This window comes from Rhipicephalus sanguineus, chromosome 6 (genome assembly GCF_013339695.2).
Source record: "Rhipicephalus sanguineus isolate Rsan-2018 chromosome 6, BIME_Rsan_1.4, whole genome shotgun sequence".
Lineage (NCBI taxonomy): Eukaryota > Metazoa > Arthropoda > Arachnida > Ixodida > Ixodidae > Rhipicephalus > Rhipicephalus sanguineus.
In genome coordinates, this window is record NC_051181.1 from 126,393,244 (window position 1) to 126,418,542 (window position 25,299).

General features: G+C 44.1%; 1 protein-coding gene across 1 annotated transcript in view; it reads right to left on the bottom strand.

The window, feature by feature from the left end:
* Positions 1 to 6,843, bottom strand: part of LOC119396367 (histone lysine demethylase PHF8-like) — a 34,327-nt gene extending 27,484 nt beyond the window's left edge. Inside the window, 7 exon segments of the mRNA XM_037663560.2 lie at positions 598 to 739; positions 2,652 to 2,812; positions 4,961 to 5,019; positions 5,119 to 5,177; positions 5,940 to 6,003; positions 6,005 to 6,026; positions 6,664 to 6,843. Of these exon segments, the coding sequence (XP_037519488.1) occupies positions 598 to 739; positions 2,652 to 2,812; positions 4,961 to 5,019; positions 5,119 to 5,177; positions 5,940 to 6,003; positions 6,005 to 6,026; positions 6,664 to 6,761 (605 nt within the window). The 5' untranslated portion in view covers positions 6,762 to 6,843.
* Positions 6,844 to 25,299: the final 18,456 nt, after the last annotated feature.

Sequence of the window (25,299 nt, forward strand, 5' to 3'; positions counted from 1 at the left end):
ATCTCAAACCAGTCACGGCAACCAGAACATGCATTACAAGAACCGCATTCACCCACGCTTCCTTCTTTATTCAAATTAAGAATGAGTTAGACATCTTAAAATGAGCCCTAATTACCTCAATACAACTTTTTAAGTGTTGCTTACTGCAGAGTTCATACGAGAAAATACGTCTCTTGTTTGCAATAGTATGTGTGCCGTGGCAAATGATTACAAGCTGTCAGCCCGAGCGTTTGGTCTTTTTTGTTCATTTTAAACGCACTCCTCTTCTACAGTTCCTTTGCTTTTTGCACACTTCTTCAGAGAGGCATGCTTGCTGCCTCTCTGAAGGTGTTTTTGCATAGATAACAATGTAGCCGGTATTTCACATTGCATTGCTTCACTGTAAGCATGAACACGCATGGGAGGAAGAACAGCGATTCTGTAATCGGTTGATGACGCCATGCTCTTGTTTGAACAGTATTTTCATTAACATCAATCATAATGGCACAGTCCGATCCCGGTTAAGGCCTATAAGTACTTGGGCAGCACCACAGGAGCTCTACAACAAATACACAAATAACAACCACAAACACTACACAGGAGGGAACGGTTTCTGACCTTGTGTCCGAGAACTCAAGGCTGATGACATTGAACACCTTGGAGCGATCGTAGCTGTTGAAGTAGTCGACCCACTCCGACATGGTCATCTTGAGATCCTCCTGCTTCCGGACGTCGATGACGTCCAGCATGAAATCTGGCCCTGCGACAGTTCATGAAGTGAGTACACTGACACTGCCCAATTATGAAACCTTTTCACTACTACACTCAAACCTCATTATAACAAAGTGACATCTGCCACAAAAATAACTTTGTTATATCCGAAAATTCGTTATAAATGCCTATTTGTAGCACTGTACCCATGACAAGACTATTCTTCATTTACTTCGTTATAACCGATAATTCGTTATATCCGTGTTTGTTATACCGAGGTTTGAGTGTAGAACCTTCGTAAACGAGGAGCAGAACTCATCAAAAGAATCGCTCAATTGTGTGCAGTAAGGATAATAGAGTTTCCTACAATATTTACTAGAAAAACTGTGGCGCTGCAATCGCTCAGCCACCATGGGAATGATGGCTAATACATGGATTTACCTAGTCCTCGTGCTTGTGGCTTTGAACGTACTAGCTCATTGTTGTGCTCTGGCTTTTGTTTCAAATAACAGAGTGACTCTTTCTGAACCTTTCAAATAACAGAGTGACTCTTTCTGAACCTTTCAAATAACAGAGTGACTCTTTCTGAAGGGCCAATGTGGTGAAGTGGAACGGCTGAACCTTTGCAGAACTTCGTCTTGCGACAAAGCGGCTGCAGGCCACATGGAGCCACACAGAGCTGAAAGGATGAAGCTTAGAGAAATCCATGTACTACCCATCCTTCCCACGCTGGCTGTAGCGCCATGCGTTGTAGCTCCCATAGACAACAGTGCCAGATTTCCCTCCAGTGTACTATTATTAAGCTCTATGGTAAGAACTCCACAACATGTGCTTGCAGACGTGGTGGCAAGGCTGCCATAAAGAACAAAGCACCTTATGTAGAAGGATTTCCCAAATACACAGCACTAGTGGTAAAAACTACTGATACTTTTATGCACACTCCCTTGTTTTTTCATGGCAGACTCGCCACCTCTGCTGCAAACACATGTAGCAAAATTCTCACTACAGTGAGTTAGAACTGGTGGTGACAGCTACTGCTCTGTCGCTGGGTGTGGTACACCCTGAAGCAGAATAGTCACCAGTGACAGATAAACAGGCCCCTCTAAAAGACCACAGTTGAGTTCTTACTTCCTCCATTCCCTGTCTCACTTATTCTTTTCCGTCTGCCAGTTTCTTCTTTTTACCAACCGTTATGGCTTCTTAGGCACCAGTTGTCTGATGTGTTATGGATGTAATCTGACTGCTATCTGGTAAGCTACTGCTGTTTTTAAAAGAACACTTGCACTAATTTTGACGACCAAGCGGCACAGTCAGTCAAAGTATCAATCTTGAGAAGAAAAGGTGCTAGGCGTAAAGAAACCAGTCAAGCTGTCAATTTTCTGTATCCGAACTCTTCTGCGTGTGTTCCATTTCACTGTCAACAAAAGGACCCGATGACATCATTTACAGGGAGGTGAGGTACTGTGAGGCCAACATACACTGACGACACGTGACATCACTAGCATGGTCAGGAAGTCCTGATAACAGCTACCGTTGTTTAAAAACCTAACCATACGATTTAAGAAGAACAAAGGCAATGTTGCGCTCACGTAACACCTCGCTCTGACCCATGGCCTTACTTTTCCACTTGCAACAGAGGACTTTACGGGTCATACGTAACTTTAATTATACCACCTCTGGTCTGTCATGCGTATTCCACGTACTACACATTTATGGCCTTAAGCATCTCTCTCTGTCAACTCCTAGAAACAGTCCACTCCCTACCGGTCTATGTTTAACGAACTTACACTTGATACTCGGTTAGGGCATAGCTAAGCTAAGGAAGTCCAGTGGATACAAGGTGAATTCACTTGGAAACTATCGTCGTCATTATACTCCGCTATAGAAAGTGCGTGAAAGAGGTCGAGGAATACATTGTTATAAAAAGAAATCTGTTCTTAAGCAATGAGGAATTCACTAACCGATGAAATCCATGACATCACTGACAGTGAGGTCCTCTGGTGGCATAACAAGCCCAAGGCCATCCTTCTTGGTGACCAAGACTGGGTTGGTAAACCCACTGTGCAGCAGGTATTGCAGGTTGAACTGGTCGCCATTCAGCCGAGTCACTATGCTCTCCGCACTGGAAGAGTTCGCATCAACAGGTTGTATAACATCCAGAACTAACAAGGTTAACACTTTCTTAACCAATAGCAGTAATCATTGCAAGAAGTATGTACTGCTGTGAGCAAATGTAATCTCCCAAATTTTTGCACCTTAAGGGGTAGAGACACGAATGTCTTCAGTTGTCGTTTTTTTACGTCAAATGAAAGGTCAAGCCCTCAAGAGCCTAGAAAAGGTAGCGCTAAGCGCGAGTACGCCCTGAAAAAGTAATTACAGAATGTTTTTAAAAGCTAGTTTCGGTTCCTACTGTACCCTGACGTCACAATACGGTATGAGCTTCTCGTCAAGTGCTCGCACAATATATAGTGACGTTTCCACGGCCACTCCGCACTGTGGTGATGCATAAGCGGACATTTTGGAAGTCTTGATGACGCACAAGCGGCCCATCTTGGAAGTTTTGGTGCCTAACGTCATCACAACTAGCCATACTGCTGCGTGAAGTCACCAGAATTTGTACTGTAGCCTGACGTCAAGCTAGTGTCGATGTCAATAGGTGCGCCACGGAAAAATTGACTTTAATATCAAATTAAAATATCTTATCAGCATTTGCTGAGCTTCACACTTGCTCAGAGCCGTCTCTGCATACAGGAGATTTGTACGGCAGAGTAAACTTGCCTTCGAAAAAAGGTCAGTACCCCTTTAATTGGGAATCACTTGACTGAACTATAAGTCAGCGTACCTGTATATTCAGACAACATTCTTCTTCTTCACTTTAAATAATGAAAACTTTGAACAACAAGCGTTCACTGCCATTAATACTCATCCAAGTAAAAAACTTGGAGAACGCCTGAGCTTCGCTTTCAAGAGTAGAACGCAATGGCGTAATTTAGGCCCCGTTTGCCTTGCCTTCTCATTCATAAGCCAGGCTTAGATTCTCAGAGGACACCTCAACCATGTCACAAGGAAAGGAATGCCGGTGCGCGTAACATTGGCCATTTTAAATTCTCTTAGAATACATCCTACTGCAAGTGTAGTTGCGAAGTGCCCACTACGCCGTAATTCATCATTTTGTAAATTAGCAAAGTACCCACTACACGTCTGTAAGGCCAAACATGCACTTACGCAGCTGAACACTTTGTTGATGCTGTTGCTCATGATTAATTATGCCTGAGCACTTTTTCATGTGTGGGCCTTTGAACCAACCATTCGTCGCACAATTCACATGGTCTAACGCCTGGTGCGATTCTATGCTTCTGCCACACAATATTACATGAGTTAACACGACTTTTCGCACTACATAATGCCTGCATAGGGCTTTTTTCCAAAACAGTTTCAAGCACTGGCGCAGCTCTGTGGTAGAACACCTGACTGTCACACAGAATGCCCGAGCTCAAATCAAACTAGGACCCATTATTTTTATTATCTACATAAACTGCGATTTTCCACTAGCAACCAACGATGCCAACACTGGAGTTTTTACATGGGCTCTTTAACGTTATCGCATTAAAGTGGTCATCACAGCCGTTAATTGGGCATGCAGCATTGCACTCAGCGTCCAAAATGTTATAGCTCCTTTCCTGCAGCAAGCGATCATTGCTTTTTGACATTTTATAACAAATCGCTGTCAGGGGCTCACACCTATGATTTCGAGTCAGCCATGCATGTGCAACTAGTATCACTTCAGGTTTGCCCTAGTGCAAAGCTTGTGAAGAAGCAATGGATAGGAGAAAATTATATTGCAGGTGTGTACTCCCAACAAAACTAGTCTCTTAACATTTTTTTTTCCCTTCAAGCTGTCTGCAAGTAGCCCCGAAGAAAGATGTATGCCATGGTTGCACAGAAAGGTACAGCAGTAATGGTAGTTCTATTCCTACACTAGAGCAGCACACCTCCAGTATTGCCAACAACTGCTCAGGATCCCTTAGAAACTGTTCAAATACCCATAGGAGTATACATTAGGTGCTAGGGACAGCTATTCTACGGTGATTACTGCCAGAACACTTGAACAGGTATTGCTTTGCTTTCTTTGCTTTAGTCCCATCACTCTTGCGGATTCAAATATACACCAAAGGTAACACCAAATGCATTAAAGGGCCTAACACAATGTCACAGGGGAGCTAATAGTCAACTGCTTGTGCGACAAGACAAACACAGGGTGGTCACTTACCTCTCAAAATGCCTCGACTTCAGTTCTTTTATGAACACATAGGTACCTGTCTGTACAGGCTGGAATTAAAGGATGAGCGTGTTATTGAAACACCGAAGAAGTTATCAAACAAGGCAACAAACACCGCAATAAGTGATGCCTGAATGCAAATGCGTTACCTTGTCGCTAGCATCGGGGTCTGAGTAGTCGTGCCGATGCCAGTTAGTTCTTTGCTTCCCTGAAAATATCGCAAGGCCATGGAAGTGTCGCTAATAGCCTCATACAAAATATACAAAATAGTGGGGCAATCAACTCTTGAAAGCAATATCTAAATAGAGCAGAAAGCACCACTTTGGGCTATTTCATGCACATTTCCTTATTATATCAGGTGCAACGAAGTAAGGCTGATTGAAACAAACCAATTGTTGATAGCCGATTGATTTTCTCAATTTTTTGCACTTGTAATGTATTACACTTTACTAACAAATACTTCCTTCACCTTCGCTGAAAGAAGTGAAATGTGATAACTGTGGATCCAATGCTCACAAGATGAAATACTAAAGGTTTGTTAACAGTACCAGAAACTGTAATCATCAAGGATTCTGCACCCTTACAACGACTCTGTGCGAACTAATGCGTCATTTACTGGTTATAGTACGGCAAAAAAAAAGAAAAAAAATATAGTTCGGCGTAGCTTTACATTGGAAGCCACGTGAATACTTTGAGGTTAAGCTAACATTTTGAACGCGGCGGTACAATGCTACATTACAAACAGCCTTTTTTTTTTTTCATACATATAATTCGGTGAAGCTCAAAACGCGGGTTTGAGTCGCTGCTTTGAGAAAAGTTCACACGAGCGCAGTTACACAAGTGCACAATTGGTTTCACTTTGCGAAACAATCTCGAGGCACATCTAATTAGAGCGCGTAATACGCGTAAAATAGGCAAAACAAAAGTCAGCCGCGGCCTTACAGCGTGTATAAGAACAAGCATCACTCACAGATTGACGGTCCGAAGGTCAACTGGCACTGAGGGCAGTGGTACTTGATGATGTCGCATGCGTCAGTGCTCCTTGACATCTATGCAACTGAAAACGAAGACAAAACGCCGATTCGTTTCAAAAAAGGTTTTCCTCTCTGCTGCCACAAGCAAGCGTCCCAGTTTGACAGCTTTCCACAAGCGCCAGCACGCTCTCAGGGAACGTGGTCGATATGTCAAGTACAACTGCGTCGAGAGATATTTTACCATCTTTATTTCTCGTCAACAGTCGGGCTCGAAAAGAAATTCGCGGCTTTCAACGCAGTCAGCGTGTGCACTCTCACTATAAAGGAAAACTCCAGAGACAGCTGTAACTGCAATCGACGGCGCGTGTAGCGTTGCCCGTTCAAAAAAAAAAAAAAAAATTGTTGCGTTCGGGAGACGGAGGCTAACCAGCTGATGGGGAGACAGCATGCGACGCGCTACGCGACAGCATAAACGAAAGCGACCGCGATCCACGGTGGGGTAGGTTGCAAAACCCTCCACCATCCCTACGACGACTGCTCTGAGGGCGGGCAACTCGGAGGGCAAGCTGTTAGCAACGTATCGACTAATGTCATCCAGGCGAGATAGGAAACCAAAACGAGCCCGCCGCTACGCGCTCTTGGCACAGGCGCGTCCGCGGACGAAATTATGGGCGCCAAGGAGCGATAAACGAGTGCAGCGATCGGGCCAAGCCTACTCACTTTCCGTGAAACCAGTCCTTGCAAACATCGCACTGTATCATAAATAAATTCGGGTCGTACGGCTGGCCACAAACACAATACACATCTACGGACGCCATTTTAGGTCCAACGGCAACCCAAAACAACACACATGGTTGGAAACCGCCATTTACGTAACATTAAGCGAAATCGGATCACACATTGACAAAAATATAAACAAACGCAGCGGGCGTAGGGCCGATTCTGCGGCCGTTTTATTGTCCTCGCGCGCGACGCCTTTGCTGGCGTTTTTTTATCGTCAGCCCCCTGTTGTAAACTCGAACTGCCCCTACTGCGGCGTCATATTTCATACGTTCGCGAACCGGCCATCAGAATGCGCCACATATGCGGTTGCGCTGAGAAACAGCGCGAAATTTAAACGGGTCAGAAAGCGGCAACAGTGAGACGCTTTTTTTTTTACAGAGTTTGGTCCTCGTAAATTCGTAACCGTAGAGTTTCCTCTATGTCCGTTATGTACAGATAAAAACCACGAAGCCGCTTTTGCTTCCAAGCAACACTACGCTACGACATAGCCATCGCGATAAGTGACAACGGATTACCGTCCCTTGCGCGTTTCTGAGGATCTTGCAATCTCAGAAGTCGGCGGCATTTGAAAGAGCGAAACAAGGACAAAACAGAATAACAAAATGCGACTACCTTCGGGATGCGCTACGCCGACGGCATTTGAAACTTCTTCCTCGATGTGGAATCCAGCGTTTCTAGCACTCAGATATGGCGATGATGATCTGCTCGCGAAGTCGTCTAGGAAACGGCTCTGTATACGTTTCTGGCCAGATGCCCAGCAAGAAGAAGATGATAAAGAAGAAAAGATGCTCGCCAAGAACAATTGATTCATTAGCTACGAGGCAAACTGTGAGCTTACAGAGGTGAAGTTCGCGGCGTCCTCGAAACGACGTACGCACCGATTCTTCCTCGTACGAAGCGCACGAGCCGCCACATGAAGTGTATTCCTTGTCTCCAAGAAAGGAAAAAAAAAAGAAAAAAAAATTGGAAACACCGGTTACGTAAGATGTCCTGTTTACACCGCTTGTTTATCGTTATCGTGAATACGGGCGAGATTTTTTCCCCTGTCTGCTCGTAGACGATGACGATCGCTACTGAATTCGATTAGGAGCTTCGCTTTCTACACTTGATTTGGTTTAAAAATAAAAAGAAGCAGTGCATTCTGATTCTATAGTCTAAATCTCGCTGATTTTGTAAGAAACTCCTGCAAACGTACAATATCTTGTCGCCGTGCCAAGGATCGAGGCCCCTAAGAAGTACTTATTATTACTGTGATGATGATATTAAGCCATGGCACATACCCATATACTTAATCAAGAGACGTAGGCAAGAAGTACGATGACTGAATATACTTTTAAAGCTCAATAAATTAAAATAAGAAGAAGGTGAAATATAAGGAGTGCAGCAGAACACAGGATCTTGCAAGATATCTGTTTTAATTAACAAAAAAAGACAAATTACTTTAAAGGAATCGCCCAGAGGCATACAGAATAAGAGAACAATAGCGTTCGCATGTTAACCGGAGGCAGTCACAGATGAAGTTTTCTGTATAGTATTACATATATACTACTCGGCGGGTGCCACAGTATATATACACTTCATTCTCTCAAAGGATAACAGTGCAGGAACGTTCGAGAACAGGCCAAGTTAGTGGCGATTTATCATTAATGACGTGTCATTGTCCAACAAAGCTATCAAACTGTGTTCTTATTTCATTACAGTACACTTTTAAAGTCGGCAAATGTGTCACTTTATGAGTTCTTGTTACTTTAATTTTAAAAGAACACCCGACTCTCAGCCAACCGATCTGGGCATGTTAGAGTCGTGTATGGCTTTAACCAACCATGATATATATCATGATTGGTTCACACACTCCGGTTCATGTGTCAGAGTCATATCATATATGATGATTGATTAGAAATCCAAATAACCGAAGTTCATGGGAAGGTGGCGGAGTCTTGAAATGATGAAGTGTTATTTGTTCAACGACGGCTTATCATGGTCGGTCCATACATCATGTTTCACGGATCAGATTCATATATCATGGTTGGTTACAGTTATACATTATTTTGAACAGCCATTACCTGTGACTGTAATCAGGCATGATTTATTGGTCAGCAATCGGGTGTGTATTGCTCATAAAATTACCCAAACTACTGCTGAGGGTGACGGGGGTCGACACTTACATGGTAATGTAAGGAAGCGACAACATAACTTTATTTTGATTGGAAAGAAAGAAAATTGCGGACACTGTGATAATTAAAAATATTTGGCAGTCGGATCGCTATAATATTGTTGCTAAAGGAAGTTTAGCAGATGCTAAATTTTCTTTTTGTCGTTCGTCAGTAATATACCTTCAATTTCAGTTTTTTTTTTTACTTCATACTCTGATACTTTCGCAGAAAAAAGAAGGCATGACCACATTTTATTATATTTGGAAGTTTTATTTTAGTTATGACACATATATTCATAGGCGTGCGAACGGGGGAGGGGGCATGCCTCCCCCCCCCCCCCCCGCCTTAGTGATCTAAGAAGAGGGGAGCGCAAAGTCTTCCCCATACATCGACTTAATAGGGAGGGGGGGGGGGGGCGAAGAACCTTCGCAACCCCTCCCCCCCCCCCTCCGTAAGAGAAACGCTGCGCACGCCTACGCATATATTTATAACATAAACGGAAAAAAGACACCGCACAATGTTTACGTCGAAAAAGTTGGCTGATTACTAATCGAGGGGCAACCACCACACGGGAAAAACAACACATGAGAAAGATGACAGCAGCTACCACGACCACAAAGATTTGTGGGCCTCCTCGAATTTGCCTATTGCGAAAAGCAAACAAGAGGGCAACAGGCACGCTTTGTGTTCTATTTCATTTATTCCTTTTAAACGATAGTCACGAAATCTCTAGCTGGAGTCAACAGTTTTTTTTTCCCCCGAAACCGTTAATTGAAAAGTTGCAGATCTTCGAATTTTGTTAGTGCGTGTGTTCATTGTCCTCTTCTCTGTGAAGCGTGCACAGAACTGAAATGAACTGAACTTTATTTGGTCCTGAGAAGAGCGAGTCAGGGCTCGTCCGCGGGCCGCGTCCACGACGGGACCGGGAGGTTAAACTCGACGGCCAGGTCGTGGGCTCTCTGGACAGCCCGAAGTTGGTCGTCCTCTTGGGGACTGATGAGGAGAATGGTCCATTCTTCTTCAGTGGCTGGATACCCTGCAGCCGCGCGCAGCATGGGGCATTGCCACAGCATATGTTGTAAATTACATCTCGGGAGCCCACATCGAAGGCAACCCGGCTTTATTTCACTTATGAATCGTGAATAAATGATAGGGGAAGGGTAAGCACCTGCTTGTAACAATCGTAAAGTGAGAGTTTGCAATCGTAAAGTGAGAGATGAGGGTGAGGTAGATAATATACTATAAATATCATGCTGCGTTTTCTTTACGAGCGCGTCTTCTTTCAAGCGCCTTTCACCGTATTCTTAATTGTCATTTATCGGCTTTAGCATAAATATATTCAAGCTGAGACTGTCCAGAAAGAGAGAGAGAGTGAAATAGTTTTTTAGAGGGAGGCTGAGAGGTCCGCCGGGGACTGCCCAGACAATTATTATTATTATTATTATTATTATTATTATTATTATTATTATTATTATTATTATTATTATTATTATTATTATTATTATTATTATTATTATTGATAATGATGGCTAGCTATTAATTAGGAGTGTTTATCTAGCAAGTTAAATGAATATACTACATTTTTATAGCACGAAATGTCAGAAAAGTAATAATAATTAGCTTTAAAGCTGGTCATCCAGACATCCGGATACACTTGTTAGAAATAATGCAAAGAGGAAGAAACGCGAAGAAAAACAAAAAATAATAATAAGTATGTTTTCTAACCTGTGGCCCGAACATCACAAGGTCATATTGTATGGTTATTTGCGTGAGAAAATTAATCACTCCTGCATACGGCCGCGCAAGTTGCCGCGTGCCCACGCTGCTCAGTGTGCCTATCATTTTTATTTTCGAAAATGTTTCGTCTTGAAGTGTTAAGCTTACGCATGATGTCTTAAATTTGTGTGACATTACATATGTCGTATGTCGTGCATTCCGCCTACACAAAACACGAATTGTTTGAAAAACACGAACTTGACTTGAAATTTTTACATTACGTGCCGTACATTCCACTTACGAAGATTCCAATTTTTCAGCGTGACATTATGTCGTATCGCGCATTCCTCCTACGCAGATTTTCCACTTGACGTGTTTTATACATTACGTGTCGTATGCACCTTGCTTGCGCTGTCGCGTATACTGAAGTCATAACTCTGGCAGAACCCTTCCTTTCTCTATATTACCAGTTTTGCAGGAACGGGTCCGGGCAGGAAAAATGGCGGAAGTCAAAATGAAGCGAGCATCTGCGTCCGGGTAACGCATTCCTGAGCACATTCTTGAGCACCATACTCTTCTCGAATAGAGAAGCCAAGAATGCGTAATACGTGAGCATACGCTGCTTCGAATCTTGACTCCTTGAAGGCGCAAACGCATTTCTCGGCTACCACGCGCTAAGCCATACGTATGTAAATATACTTACATACTTCAGGGTGCAGTTCGTTCGAGCCAGTGGCGAGCACGTGTAAAGCGGCGAATACATCCAAAAGACGTCATATTTCAACGCGAAATGTTCATCTTTTAGGGTCTAAACAAGTGACTGCCACGAAATCGAAACTATAGGGTTATCGCTGGCTTCGATCTCTTTGTTTCCAATATTAACGTTGCCGTTGTTTTTTCTTTTTTGGTTTTCTTTGAAAATTAAGTAGTCCCGCGTATGCAATCCCAGCAGAAAGAGATACCATTGTTGCTTACCAACTTATCGAAGTAACAAAAAATTAACAAATAAAAAATAAAGTAAGGTGATAAGCATATTAAATGGAGTACAGCCTGGTACAGTCAAGTTGTTTGTAAGTCCACAGAGTGCCGAGGCCCGAACCGCAAAAAAAAAATTAAACAGAAATTTAGAAACGAAATGCATCACCGCAGTGGACGTTACTAACAAGAAAACGTATCCGAGACAACATCTACTGTTTCACGCAAGTTCCTTTTCTTTTCCTTATATTTTTTGCCTGCCCCTTCAATCAAGTAAACTCTACCAAACCTCCAGCTTGTCCCAATGAGTAATTAGGCAAACAAGACCGCGCTCAGAAATGACAGCTGTCAATGCACAAAGAAAAAAAAAAGATCCGGCAGGGTTCGTCGATACGATGCTACAGGAGCAAGAACCGTTAACGAAAGTATCTGTAGCCCCTCAAAAAAGCGAGAAGAAAGTAACGGGTGAATGTCACGTGGATTTCCGACCCTCAGCCATCGATCAAACGCGCGTCGCGGCAGCATGTACGCCCGAAAGGGAGACGCGACAGCTCCCATCACACTCCGGGCGCAATAGTCGGGAGCTGCACTCGGAGGTCCTTACAACCAGTCTACACGAGAAGCCTTGTCCGCTCCGTTGCGGACAAAAGGAGGATGGGTATAAATGCGCAAAACGAAGAAAAAAGTGAAAAAAACAACAACTTCATTCGGCCATCCCTCTGCTCCAAAGCGGCGCCAGTCGGCCTTGAAGGAAGAGGGGGAAGACACCATTGAGATGCGTAGAGAAGAAAGGAGCGTAAGCCCAAAGAAGGCTCGCGCTTTCTGGTGACGTCACCACGCCGGCGAGGAGAAAGAGAGCTTTGGGAGAGGGAGAAAGAGAGGGGGAGAGCGAACCGGCGCTCCTCCTCGCTCTGGGCTGCCCGGCGCAAGCTTGAAGCCGCCGGTAACGCGCTCTTGGACGAAGAAGAAAAGAAATAACGTTTATTTTTCCGGGACCCGGCCGATTTGACGACGACGACATACACGAACCAAAATGTGCCTGCCTCCTTGATCGACAGTAGCTACGTGAGTTGGTACGTTTGTGTGTGCGTGCGAGGCGCTGCGCGCACTCTCGCTGGCCTAGCGAGCAGAACGGACCTTTGCGGCTGGATACGCCGACGAAATCGGCCACTCGCGCTAGCAGACGACGCACGAAGAAGAAGAGCAGACGACGCGCTAACAAGTGTTGCTCATCGTCAATGTCGGCGGCACAGCCTACATCCAAGCGTTTCGGATCCAGGATGCCTCTGCTGTCGCCCAGACTGTTCCGCAAAGCGGACAGCAAGGTACGAGTGACGTACTTATCTCTTATCGTAATTATCTCGACATTATATAGCGCGTGAGAAAGAGTCTCTCCTCTTCCGGTGGCTATACCACGACCGGTAATCGCGAAAGAAAAACCATTGTCTCCGCGAAGGAACCACTCTAATTTTCGCCAGCTGAGAAAACGTGCGAGCATTGTTTCTTTTTTCCTTTTGTCTTCGCTGCTTAATTTTCGTTCTCGAATGGCCTTGGAGGCAATTTGAGGTCGATCTCGCGTAGCGGTTGTCCGTGTTCCGCATACGGGGCACTCTGACGTCACGAAGTAATTGCACGCGCGAGACTCTTTAAATGCAAATTTGTAGAGGGGAAAAACGGCGGGCGTCTGGGTTCGCGCTGCCTAAATAAACGTCATTCCGTGAATGCACGTCGCACACTTTGCATGCTTGCGTTCCTCTCATACCTCATGCGTGCTCATTGTAAAAACAAACGAGCGTGGTTTTTACTAGAATTACTCAATGACTCGAACTTGCGCATAATTGCTACCAGCGCCAGCTACTCATATCTTATATTTGCGTGCAGCACAGAAACATTTCAGATTGAATTCAAATACTGTTTTCCGCTGGCAATGAGCAAACGACTGTCTTCTGTAACTTTAATTGCAGCCAAGCGTTGGATACTGTTATTTCATTTCCTTATTTACTTCTTTCAATAACTGGCTGCAGCAAAGCAGTATGTCAAAATGGCTGTGATTGAATGCGTGCGCACCAACACACTGCGTTACGAAATTGTTGTTGTTTAGCATAATTGCCCCCTTGCCCGGTGAGATTGAGCACATTTTCATGATAAAAACGACGCCACCACTGTTACGAATCCCCTTTTAACACCCTGTAATTTTACTAGAGTATATATGTCGGCGAATGAACGACATTTATAGAAATGTGAAGAAGACGGGTTATAAGAAGCAGTAAAATGAAATGTCGTTTTGTGCTAGTAAAACCTAAACCTCGACCTCTTAATAGCAAGCAAGTTGGAAGAGCACAGAACAGCATATATTTGGAAAAATATGTGTTATCACTTAGAGCAACTGACGTCAGAAGCATTTGCTATAGCTGGAAGAAACGGTACTCTAAAACCTGAAGCGAAATGCATCGCATGAAATTCCTGTTGGTATGTGTTCGTACTTTGAACAATATATGGCACAAAACCGTAAGATGTTAGCTCTGCCAAGGCCATCTGTAGAACATGTTTCTTCACTTCACATGGACAACTCAACGCCGCTTCTTTAGGCGCACGTTCAAGAACGTCAGGTGGCAAATAATCCAGATTCTAACGAACCATACGCACGGCGAGCCTCATAATCATGTCGTGGTTTCGAAACGTAAAAAAAAAAACTAGAATTTTACACATTTTTTCTTACACTGTAGATTCAGCTATATATTGTGCTGTTGAACCACTCGTTCACCAGTTGCGTCGGCTCGTTTAGAGCCTCTCCACTTCCAACGAAGTATTGCTTATAAATAACTCCGTGTCATGTCCCGATAAATTGAGTTTCAATGAGAGTTCACTAAAGAAATAACTTTAAGCCTTCCTTTAGGGTCTCAGCAGTGGTGCGCAAGTTATTTTTTTTTTCTTGCAATCTCTTTCCTCTTTCCTTTAAACACAAAGTTATCGACCTTCGAAACTCGAAGAACACTTTTCGATTCCCAAGTTTTTTTTTTTCCTCCATCGAACTCGTCTGGAAGCACGCCAAGGACGGCAACATAAATTCTGTCGTGTACTAAAGCGTGGAGTTGATTGTTGCTCCAGGCATACGTATACTCAAAACAAGGGAGAAAATAAAACGTTTTGTTGTCGTCAACCAAACGTGACTTGCAATTATAGCTGTTCCCGCACTTCTATAGCTGTCGATTACACCACCTCGTGATGTCATTTGCTATACCAGGCTGTTTTTAGGTCGTCTTGAGATCGACAGTGCTTCAACTCCCCCTTTTGCTCAGAGATGCTCGGGGAAAGGGGCGTCTCCCAACCCACAAGGTCTGCTTGTATGTATACGTATGTGTACTTACACCCAACAGCAAACGTTTACGGGACGTTGACTCCACAACAAATGCCAATTTCTGCTATATTAGTGCGTATATTGCTTCTAATCAAGCTGCAACCTAGAAGTAGGTTGCAATGCCACCTGCAGGGTGGAACATTTATTCGGAGGTTTTGTTCCCAGACAAAGTGAGAATAGAGCTTTCTCGGACATTTTGCGTCCCGCATACTTTTGCTGTTGGGTGTATGTATGTATGTATGTATGTATGTATGTATGTATGTATGTATGTATGTATGTATGTATGTATGTATGTATGTATGTATGTATGTATGTATGTATGTATGTATGTATGTATGTATGTATGTATGTATGTATGTATGTATGTATGTATGTATGTATGTATGTATGTATGTATGAGAAGCATAGGTCGGCAAACTCACTCATGAATCGAGACCCAGATCGAGCCGTGAGTCTGAGTCTGAGTGAGTCCGGATTAGTAATATTTTTGTGAGTTTGAGTCCGCGTGAGTTCGGTTAAGACAAATTTTAGTGAGTCTGAGTCCGAGTGTGTCTGGTTGAGGCAAATTTTGGTGAGTCGGAGTCCGAGTGAGCCCTAAGCACAAAATATATTTCTTGAGTTAGTCTGAGTGAGCACCACATTTTTTGCCGACCTATGGTGATAACCACTCAACTTCAGCATTAGTATTAGCCTTATGACGACTCACGTTGATGCTCCCCTGCACTCACAGGTACTTCAACGCACTAGCGTTCATACGTCAGCACGATATTCATTGATCAGGCGTGTCTTGTCCCCCCACCCCCCACTCCGCCTCCCGCAAAATGACTCAAAGGAAGTTATTGATAAAAATGTCTCGTCTTAATCATATCTCTTTCCAAAAAAAAAAAAAGGTCCTTATTGAATTGAAAACTCCGATAACTCATATTTGAAGGTACGATATCAAAGGCTGCTAAGTAGAGCACCGATTATGCGAGGTATTCGTGTTAAAGAGCATTGACACTATGGTAGAAAAAGCTAATTATAGGCTAACAGACTCATGAGTCCGAGTGAATTATATTTTGGTAAGTCTGAGCCCAAATGAGTCCGCTTGAGAAAAATTGTAGTGAGTCTGAGTCCGAGTGAGCCCTAAGGGCAAGATAAGTTTTGTGAGTGAGTCTGAGTGAGCTCAACATTTTTTTGCCGACCTATGATGAGAAGCGATATATGTGCACGTATCGCTGATCACCATCGAAAGGGAGCCCCTCTTTTTATATTTTAATGGGAGGGCTCGGGGCCTCCCCTATCATAATAAGAACTTGTTGTTGGGCGAGTTGGGGAGCACATAACATCCAGACTTTTGCGCTAAGACGAACACATGCGAGAAGACTGGACCGTCTTCTCCGTCCTGTCTTCTCTCATGTGTTCGTCTTAGCGCAAAAAAATCAAGATGTTATCTCCCCTATATATAATTTCTGTCATCGTTGATAATATGTGTGCTGTGGAGACGCAGGACGTAGTATTGCGGCCATTGGGAGCCTGTTGGTTCTGCATCAGTGTCGACTTGCAGCACAAACGACACGGACGAGAAAGAACGAGAGACGCGACAGCTCCCACCACACTCCGCGCTCAATGACTCGGGAGCGCGGAGGGTCAATCAGCGCTGGTCTGCCGTGTAGTGTCATGTTCTGTGTGCGTGTTATTTGAGCTGTAAATTGTCGCTCTCTATTACGCGGCAATGGACGCAAGCTCGGCTGCTATCACGGCCGATGCATATAGCGCAAAAAAAAGCAAATATGCTCACGCGATAAGGTGTCACCGTGTAAGACAGACCTTGCCATAGCGTCCGCAAACTCATTCTCTTCCACACAACACTGGCCACAGTGTTCATCTTTCCTCCGATTGAACGTCATACGCGTAATTATACTTACATCATCGCCCACTAGATGCGCTAGCGATTCCAGGGCGTCATACATCTGTAATGCCGTGGGAAAACCCCGCCGCTTCCCTTGTCTTGCCCCTTGATCGTCTGAGTGTTGGTCCGATCGAGGCGTTGGTTGGAAACAGTGACGTAGCCAGAGGGTGGCACCCCCCCCTCCCGTTTTTTTTCCATGGCATACAGAAACCAAAAAAACGCTCGGCCACATCTCCCTGCCCGGCTCCTACTTCAGATCAAGGAGGTGCCCCCCCCCCCCCTGCCTAAGCCCCTGGTTGGAAACGCCACTATTTGAACGTTTGAACACAAACTATTTGAACTATTTGAACGTTCCCAAACTTGAGCGAAGATCTCAAGGCAGTCTGGAATGAACTAAGATCGCGAGCTGAGCATAAGGTCACGGGTTCGTTTGCCTGCCGTCGTGGTCACAGTCATAAGGAGCTGGTGCGTGATAACGATCGTGTATGCTGCGTTTTGGGTGTTTACAAATAGGCAGCTCAGTCATTGGAATGACATTAAATTAAGATTCATAACTGACAAGGAGTATAGCGCAACACGACAGGGACTAAGAAGCAGACACATACACAGCGCTGTGTTACCTGTGTATGTGTCTCCGCAGAACACATATTATCAACGATGACAGAAATGATAGGGGAGATAACACCTTGTTTTTTGCGCTAATTGTGAATCTTAACCAACTAACCCGGCAACGTGCCCTAGCAAATTAAATTAAGACAACGCTGCGGTTGTAACGGCGAATAGTCAAACTTGGCCAACGCTATCCATCATTCGGTCAACGCCAGCCGAAATTAATCATTTACTCAACACAGTATGCGGGTATACATGGTTGTTGAGTTCGGTCAGAAATCGCCGTTATTACCCCTACACCCTGTTACTGAAAGTCGGCGGAAGAGCCACAAGAAGACATTCTTTAAAAAAATACAGAAAGCGGTCAAAATTAGTGGCTTAACACAACCCTAACAAGATCCCTCATAACTACCTTCGCAACGTTGGTGTGTTAAATTAACGGACGACACATGTAGTGGAGGAGTGAATCGATTTAGTCAGATAAATTGTTCTTGCATAAATCCGTTCTCCTGAATTTCGCCATCATAAAATATTTATTAGAACTGAAAATGAAGGTCAAAGTTTCATGTTTTAATTTTGCGCCGAAACTTCAGCACGTGAAAGTCAGTGTGACGTCATCACGAATTTGAATGTCTTTCTGCGCATTTTGGTCACATTGGTTCAATGAAGTTTTCTTAAACTTGCTATGGTGAGACTTTGGGTCCCTCAAAACACAATGTAAACAATTTTTTTTACCATAAACGACAACGCAGGCCCTAGCTGACGCTGTCAAAATCTATGACGTCACGGCAAGCTGGTGCGAGAACTCCACGGCGGCGTCACCACTTGTATTTTTTTTCTTTTTGCGCGTTTTTTTTTTTCGCTTACCGAGTGTCTACTCTCGGTAAAAGTGGCGTTTTAGGTATTGTGCAATGGTAATTCACTGATACAAGAAAAATCGCTTTTCTGTTTAGTGTCCTTCTGAGCGGCACAAATTAGGAATTTAAAAAAAAAGGCACAACTTTGCTCAGTAGAAGATTTTCCCTGTCAGGGGTGATCGTTCGCTTCGCCTGCCTATACTTCCAAGAAACAGTCAGCCTACTACGTCATTTAACCCTCGTTGTCTATAACCTTCAGGTATACCCTTTCAGATGATGACCAGTAGCCGGTATGTATAGTCTCCAGGAAACCGCGCGTTAACGATTTGATCGGACCATTATAGGCGCAAGCATTGCGTGTGATAGGCCGCGGGAATCACTCGGCTTAGCCCCGCAAGCTGTTTCGAAATATCTATAGAAAATGTTGTTTTAATACGAGCACAAGCAGCAGCATCTGTAGCTCACGACTTCCTATGTTTCCTCGTTCTCTCTCGCTCTCTCGCTTCGTTCATTGTTTCCTTCTTTCCCTCTTTGTCCGCCTCCGCACGAACGCGCGTCCAACACGGAAAAGATACATAGGAAAAAAAAAGTTAAGACAGCGTGCGGGAGTTAATAAGGAAGAACCGGGCTTAGCACGTATGCGTTCGCCGGATACGTTTCTCTTTCTTGTTCACAGCAATTTCTTTTTTTCATTTGTACAGTTAAACCTAGGCATAACGAACCCAATGTAGCGAAATTCTCGATACAAAGAAGTATTCCACTCTTCACAATTTCGTGTCCATAGAACACCATGTATTTTGAACCTTGATATAACGAAGCGCGTCATACGTGATTTCAATATAACGTAGTTTCACTGCTGCCTCAGAAGAAGACCGACGCGATAAATTGAAACCCAGTCATCGAATTTAGATTGTACTTAGACAGTGTTGCTCGTATAACAGCGAATAGCGAACAATGTAGCCACCGCGATCCAACGTTGGCAACAGCAGTCGACATTTGTCTAACGTTGTGGCCAACGTTAGAAGATCGATCAGCCGTGCCCGCCCTGGTGGTACAGTGGTAACGGTGCTCGACTGCTGACCAGAAAGTCGCGGGTTCGATCCCGGCCACGGCGGTCGCATTTCGATGTTGGCGGGTTACTAGATGCCCGTGTACTGTGCCATGTCAGTGCACGTTAAAGAACGCCAGATGATCGAAATTTCCGGAGTCCTCCACTACGGCGTGTCACATGATCATATCATAATGAGCACTAACAGACAATAATGCCAAGGAAAGTATAGGGGATGTTATTAGTAGTAAATGTAAGGTAAATATGAAGAAAGAAAAGTGGACGAAAAGATAACTTGCCGCGGGCAGGGACCGAACCTGCGACCTTCGAATAACGCGTCCGATGCTCGATCTACCAACTGAGCTACCGCGGCGGCCATCCCCCCGTCCACTTTGTAGGGTATACATGTACATTTAAACGTGGGAGCGTCAGTCAGCGCCGCCAGTAGCCATGACGGCGAGTGTGGAACACTTTTTCCGGCCTGCTTGGCGTCCCGTAGCACGTGAACTTATTACGAGCTGGCATCTGACCAATAATCCCTCGCATACTACCTGAAAGCATTAAGTCTGTCAGAACGAGACCCTCACTATGAATGAAGGAAAGAAGTGTTATGATCATATCATGATTTTGGCACGCAAGAACCCAATTATTGTTATTGTTATCGGTTGCCCATGTTTATAGCCGGCAGTGGCCAACAGAAGCCGTCACTTAATTAGCCAACATTAGTGAGATAATTCGTCACGTTCGACATTTACCGATGGTTATCTGACACAAACCAGCATTGGCGACCATTGAACCATAACCGACATTTGACATTGGGCCATTTATACAATATTACGCAGTGTAGTATGCTGGTAGTATGCGCGTAGATACGGCGGTGCAAATGTGTCAGAAGCAGCCATCTGCACTCCCTCTGAAAATGTGCGGTGAAAGAGACTCTAGAAGCTAGACATCGTCTTTAAAAAAACAATAAATGAGGAGAACACAAAGAAACAAGCGAATGTGGAAACGAACAGACAAAAAAAAAAAAAAAGAAACACACGACGATTTCGTTCAAGACTTCCTCGTGACGTGTCATGTGCCTACGTGACGCGTGGACGCGCGCGCGTGTTCTTTGGGTATTACAGGCCACAATGCGCCGCACACAATGTCACAGAAGGCTGCTCATGGATAATACGTATTCCTCTCTCTCTCTCTCACCTACACGAAATTTCTCTCTCATCGTCTACGCTCGTCATCCTTTCTTACATTCTTTCTCGCTCTCTTTATTGCCTTGTTTGACGGATGTTTACGGTCGGAGACGCATTCTCTCTCTCTCTCTCTCTCATACGATGAACGCGCAATAATAAAGCCACTATGAAAGACGGCCGATAGATGTGGTGGACGCAGGCGGAAAGAAATGGCTGGACAGAGAGAGGGGGGGGGGGGGAAGGGGGACCGAAGGACGGTGGGCGTGGTGTTATGATCTCATCTTCTCAGCCTTCGTAAGCATCGAAATGTCTATCTCGTTACCTTTGCATTTCACTTTCTTTCTTTCTTTCTTTCTTTCTTTCTTTCTTTCTTTCTTTCTTTCTTTCTTTCTTTCTTTCTTTCTTTCTTTCTTTCTTTCTTTCTTTCTTTCTTTCTTTCTTTCTTTCTTTCTTTCTTAAACTTTCTTAGATGTGTCGCTGCTTTGTCATTATTGATGGCGTGCTAGACGTCCTTGAGTACTCAAACTGAAAAAAAAGAAGAATTTAGACAAGCCAGCTCGTAAGCGCTAGCTGTGCCTAAGCAGGCGTCGGGATCATAGAGCGGACGAGAAAAAAAGAAAGAAAATGGTTAGTCATAATATCATTATGCAAGATGGTCGCGATGTTGATACGGGGTGTTTAACGAGGAGAGGGCCCGAGCATGACCTCGGAAAGGCGAGAATGTGGCAATCTGTCATCAGTGACAGGGAGGAATAAGAATACATTGCATATAATAATAACCTTCTTTAGTTTGTATAACTGTTTCGTCTTTTATTGTCTATATTAACAGTTATTGATCGATATTTTCATGTTGCTCGAGTCATCGCTCCTGCGAGGGCCCTTTTCAGGCTTGCTGTATTCTTCTAATTAAATAAATAAACAGGTAACAAAGTGATGAGGTCTGCAAAGAGGACGAAAAATGATTATTACGGTGATGTGCGTTTAATGACCCAAGAAGCCTAATGATACCACAGAATACCAAGTGCGCGACAATCTGTCTTGAGTGACAGGCCGAGAAGGTTAACGTCAGATGTAAAGTGGTGGCGAAGAGGTCTAAAATCATACAGTTATCAGGCGACGATGATAATAAAGAACAGGAAGTGGCGCGTTTGTAGCTGATGTGGGATATTTAATTACGAGAGGCCAATTACGCACCACGAAACGCCCGTACGTCTGGGCGTTCCATGGCCGCAATTGGCCTTTTGTAATTGAACATCCCAAATCAGTAACTAATACACCACTACGAATACGTGTGCCAACAAACAGCGGCGTAACAAAATTTCACCTTTTTTTTTTTTCGAGAGCATGACACCCTTACTCTCTTTTGCCTGGCTGTGCCACTGATAAAATGTCCCTGAATATATGTCTTGGAAATCGCGCTGAACTTACATTGACTGACGTGAACACACAACAACGCGGAACGTAGAAGTGTTGTTACGTGCTCACCTCCGTCCTTGGTAAGTGCGATTTTTCGAGACATGTATAACCAACTGGCCTCTATTGCAGCGCTTCCTAAATAGAGAGAGAGAAAAAAAAAAGACACACAGGCAGAACATTTGCCAGCCCAGACCTGCGAAGTAAACATTGCGAACACTTTTGCCAACCAACCAGAACTGGATTCAGAGGAGAAATTTAGGGAGAGGTAGGAATCAAGAAAAGTCTGGAAGCTTAACTATAGACGTTGTACGGTTTGCTACCCTACACGTCGGGAGGAAGGAAACGAGGGATAGAGACAAGCATGGCGCCGCGTAGCTTTAGTCAGGGACAGTTGGCTCAATCGCCGTCAAGTATCGCAGAAGGGCTCGTATGCATTTCAGGGCTGGTGAGCAGTGATACGAGTCCAGACATCCAAGATCTTCCTTTCTGTAAATGACCACTATATGCTTGTCACGTGCTTAGAAGATTCATGCGTATACCTTACAGACAATGGTGATGTTCATCTATATATATCGAGACGTGCTACGTGAATGAATCTGATAACAACTGTACAGTCTCGACAGCAGTGGTGAACAGATGATGCTCAGATGACGCTTTGAGAGGAAAGAGTGGCGCCACGTGAAATGGCCATCGAGTGGCTCACTGTCACGAAAACAGCGCGCACATGCAGCGCCGTAGTCGTATTCTTTGTCTTTCCTCTGAGGTAACACGTGTGAGCCTTGCCTTTCGGTTTGCCGGCAGTAACAATAGCAAGTCAAAAAAAAAATTGAGAACATATAAACTATATGTTCTTTAGTTATGTCGAGTTCGTTCTGTAATTATAGTGTTCGGTTGTTTTTTTTTTTTTCTATTTAATTTATTCAGACAAACATTGCCAAGGTTGAAGAGACTAGACGCAGATTATCTCTGCCTAACTTTGTTACATGCCATATAACGCAATATTAATGTGTATCGCTGCATATGTTATTATAACATTTTTTTTCTTGTTCTCATTTCTGTCTATTACTGTACCCCTCCCGTTTATTTTCTAATTATTGTACATGTTTTAATATTTTATTGCATTACCCCCTCTTACTCAATGACTCTAGGGGCCTGTAAGGTACTTTGAAATAAATAAATAACTAAATAAACACAAACACACACACACACACACACACACACACACACACACACACACACACACACACACACACACACACACACACACACACACACACACACACACACACACACACACACACACACACACACACACCGCTTTACTTGAACTTTTTCCTGAACAAAACGGCGAATACGATTCTACATGTCACCCATCTTTCGAGCAAAGCGCAAGTGTTCGTAAGAGGCTTGACTGCGTACTCGCCGGCCACACGGTTGATCGGTTTATTTGTATGGTTTTACTCCCCAAAGGGACTCATGGCTATGAGAAACGCCGTAGCGGAGGGCTCCAGATAATTTCGACCACCCGAGGTTCTTCAACATCGCTCAGTACACGAGCCTCCATATAGGCTCCATCGCCTATTTCGGCTCTATTTCGCCTCCATCGAAATGTGGCCGGCCGCGGCCGGGATCGAAGCCGCGCCATTTCAGATCAGCAGCCGAGCACCGTGTACGCCTTTTCAATAAAAGCTCGCTGTGTGCCGCCATAATCCCTTCCGGGCTGGGGTAAATATGCGTGAGCCCCTAAAAATGCACTGCCGAGGCAGTGTACGTCAGCGCACGTCAGCCTTTGTACCAGAAAGGAGGTGCTCCCCTCTCCGCTGCGGCACCGGGCCAACACGTGTAGCACTCTCATCTTCCCCGCTGCACGAGCCTTCACGCCATGCACTTCATGCGGTATTCAAAGAATAGCGCTCGCTGTGCCGCTACGCTATAACGATAACTCAGACCATTACTTAAGCGCACCTTTAAGTCACTTACGAGCGTTCACTGAGATGCGGCCAGAGGTTTCAGCGTCCTTCAACTCGTTTTAGTGCATTCGTTGTCGTGCTATGTGTTCGCATGTTTGTATGCGCTTCAACTCGTTGTGTGTTCGTTGTGCTATGTGTTCGTAATCCTGCACGCGCGGCGCTTCGTGTGTATCCAATAACGCAAAACGTCCCCCGGGTAGAGTTGCATAAGGATTTGCTTAGACTATGTGTACGCACTCGCAATTATTTAATAATATCGCGCGAGCGTTGACCCGAGGAGGACATGGCAGAGCCTAATATGTGTCGAGAAGTAACGAGATGTGCTACACAATGCGAACAGAGCACACTCAAGTGACAGCGCCGTCGGTCAGACGCTGTTTAATTAAGATATTTATTGGAATACATCACAGAATGCAATACAATACACCAGAATATCACATAATCACATTAGAAAACATCACAGTGTTTCTGAAGAAGCATTGAGTGAATTGGGTATAGAGCAATAATAAAAAAAAAGCACAGGAAATGTCAAAAAAGTCAAACACATGCCAGAAGCGATATGAAGCATAACAAAATTCGTTGCTGGGCTAGTTGGTTCATGATCTTACGTTCTTGTAAATCAATATGCATTACAAGAATTGAAATATTTATACAATATTAAAATGTGTTTTCAGTTGTTCACGAAAATGGTTGCGAAAGTATCCTTAACCATTACTTTTTAAATCCATTCTGCGATATGTGTCCCAAGGTACACGTATGATACAAACGCGCAGGAGTTGCAGCAAAACGTTTTTTGGCGTAATGAATGAATGAATGAATGAATGAATGAATGAATGAATGAATGAATGAATGAATGAATGAATGAATGAATGAACACACTCACAAAAAAATATCAGCAACAAGCCACGCTCGTGCCAGTCTACTCATGTTTACCAGTGGCAAGAGTGTTCAATGATCAAGCAACATTTTTTTGGCAAACTTTTGTTATTTTTTTTTATAATCTAATACGGCCTTCAGTGGATTCATATAGCGGAGCCCGAAGGCTGTGCTGCCACAATGAAACAGTCTAAGACAAAGAGAGAGAGAGAGAGAAGAGAAGAGAGAGAGGTTCATGGTAAAAGGGCAAGTCATGCAAGATAACCGACTACAAGAACCCTTTTCCTGCGAGGAAAGAAAGCAAGAACAGAACAGAGCGAGAGTGTAAACATATCGCCATACACATGACGAAATTTGGAGACATTGTTGCGACGTTTCGACATCGCAACATGACAAAGAGAGCGGCGCGCCGAGTGATGCGCTTACGACATGTGTTATTAACCTCCAACAAACGAAGCGAGCTCGATCGAACGGCTCGCGCTGTTTTTTTTCCCGCATTGCACATAACCACGAA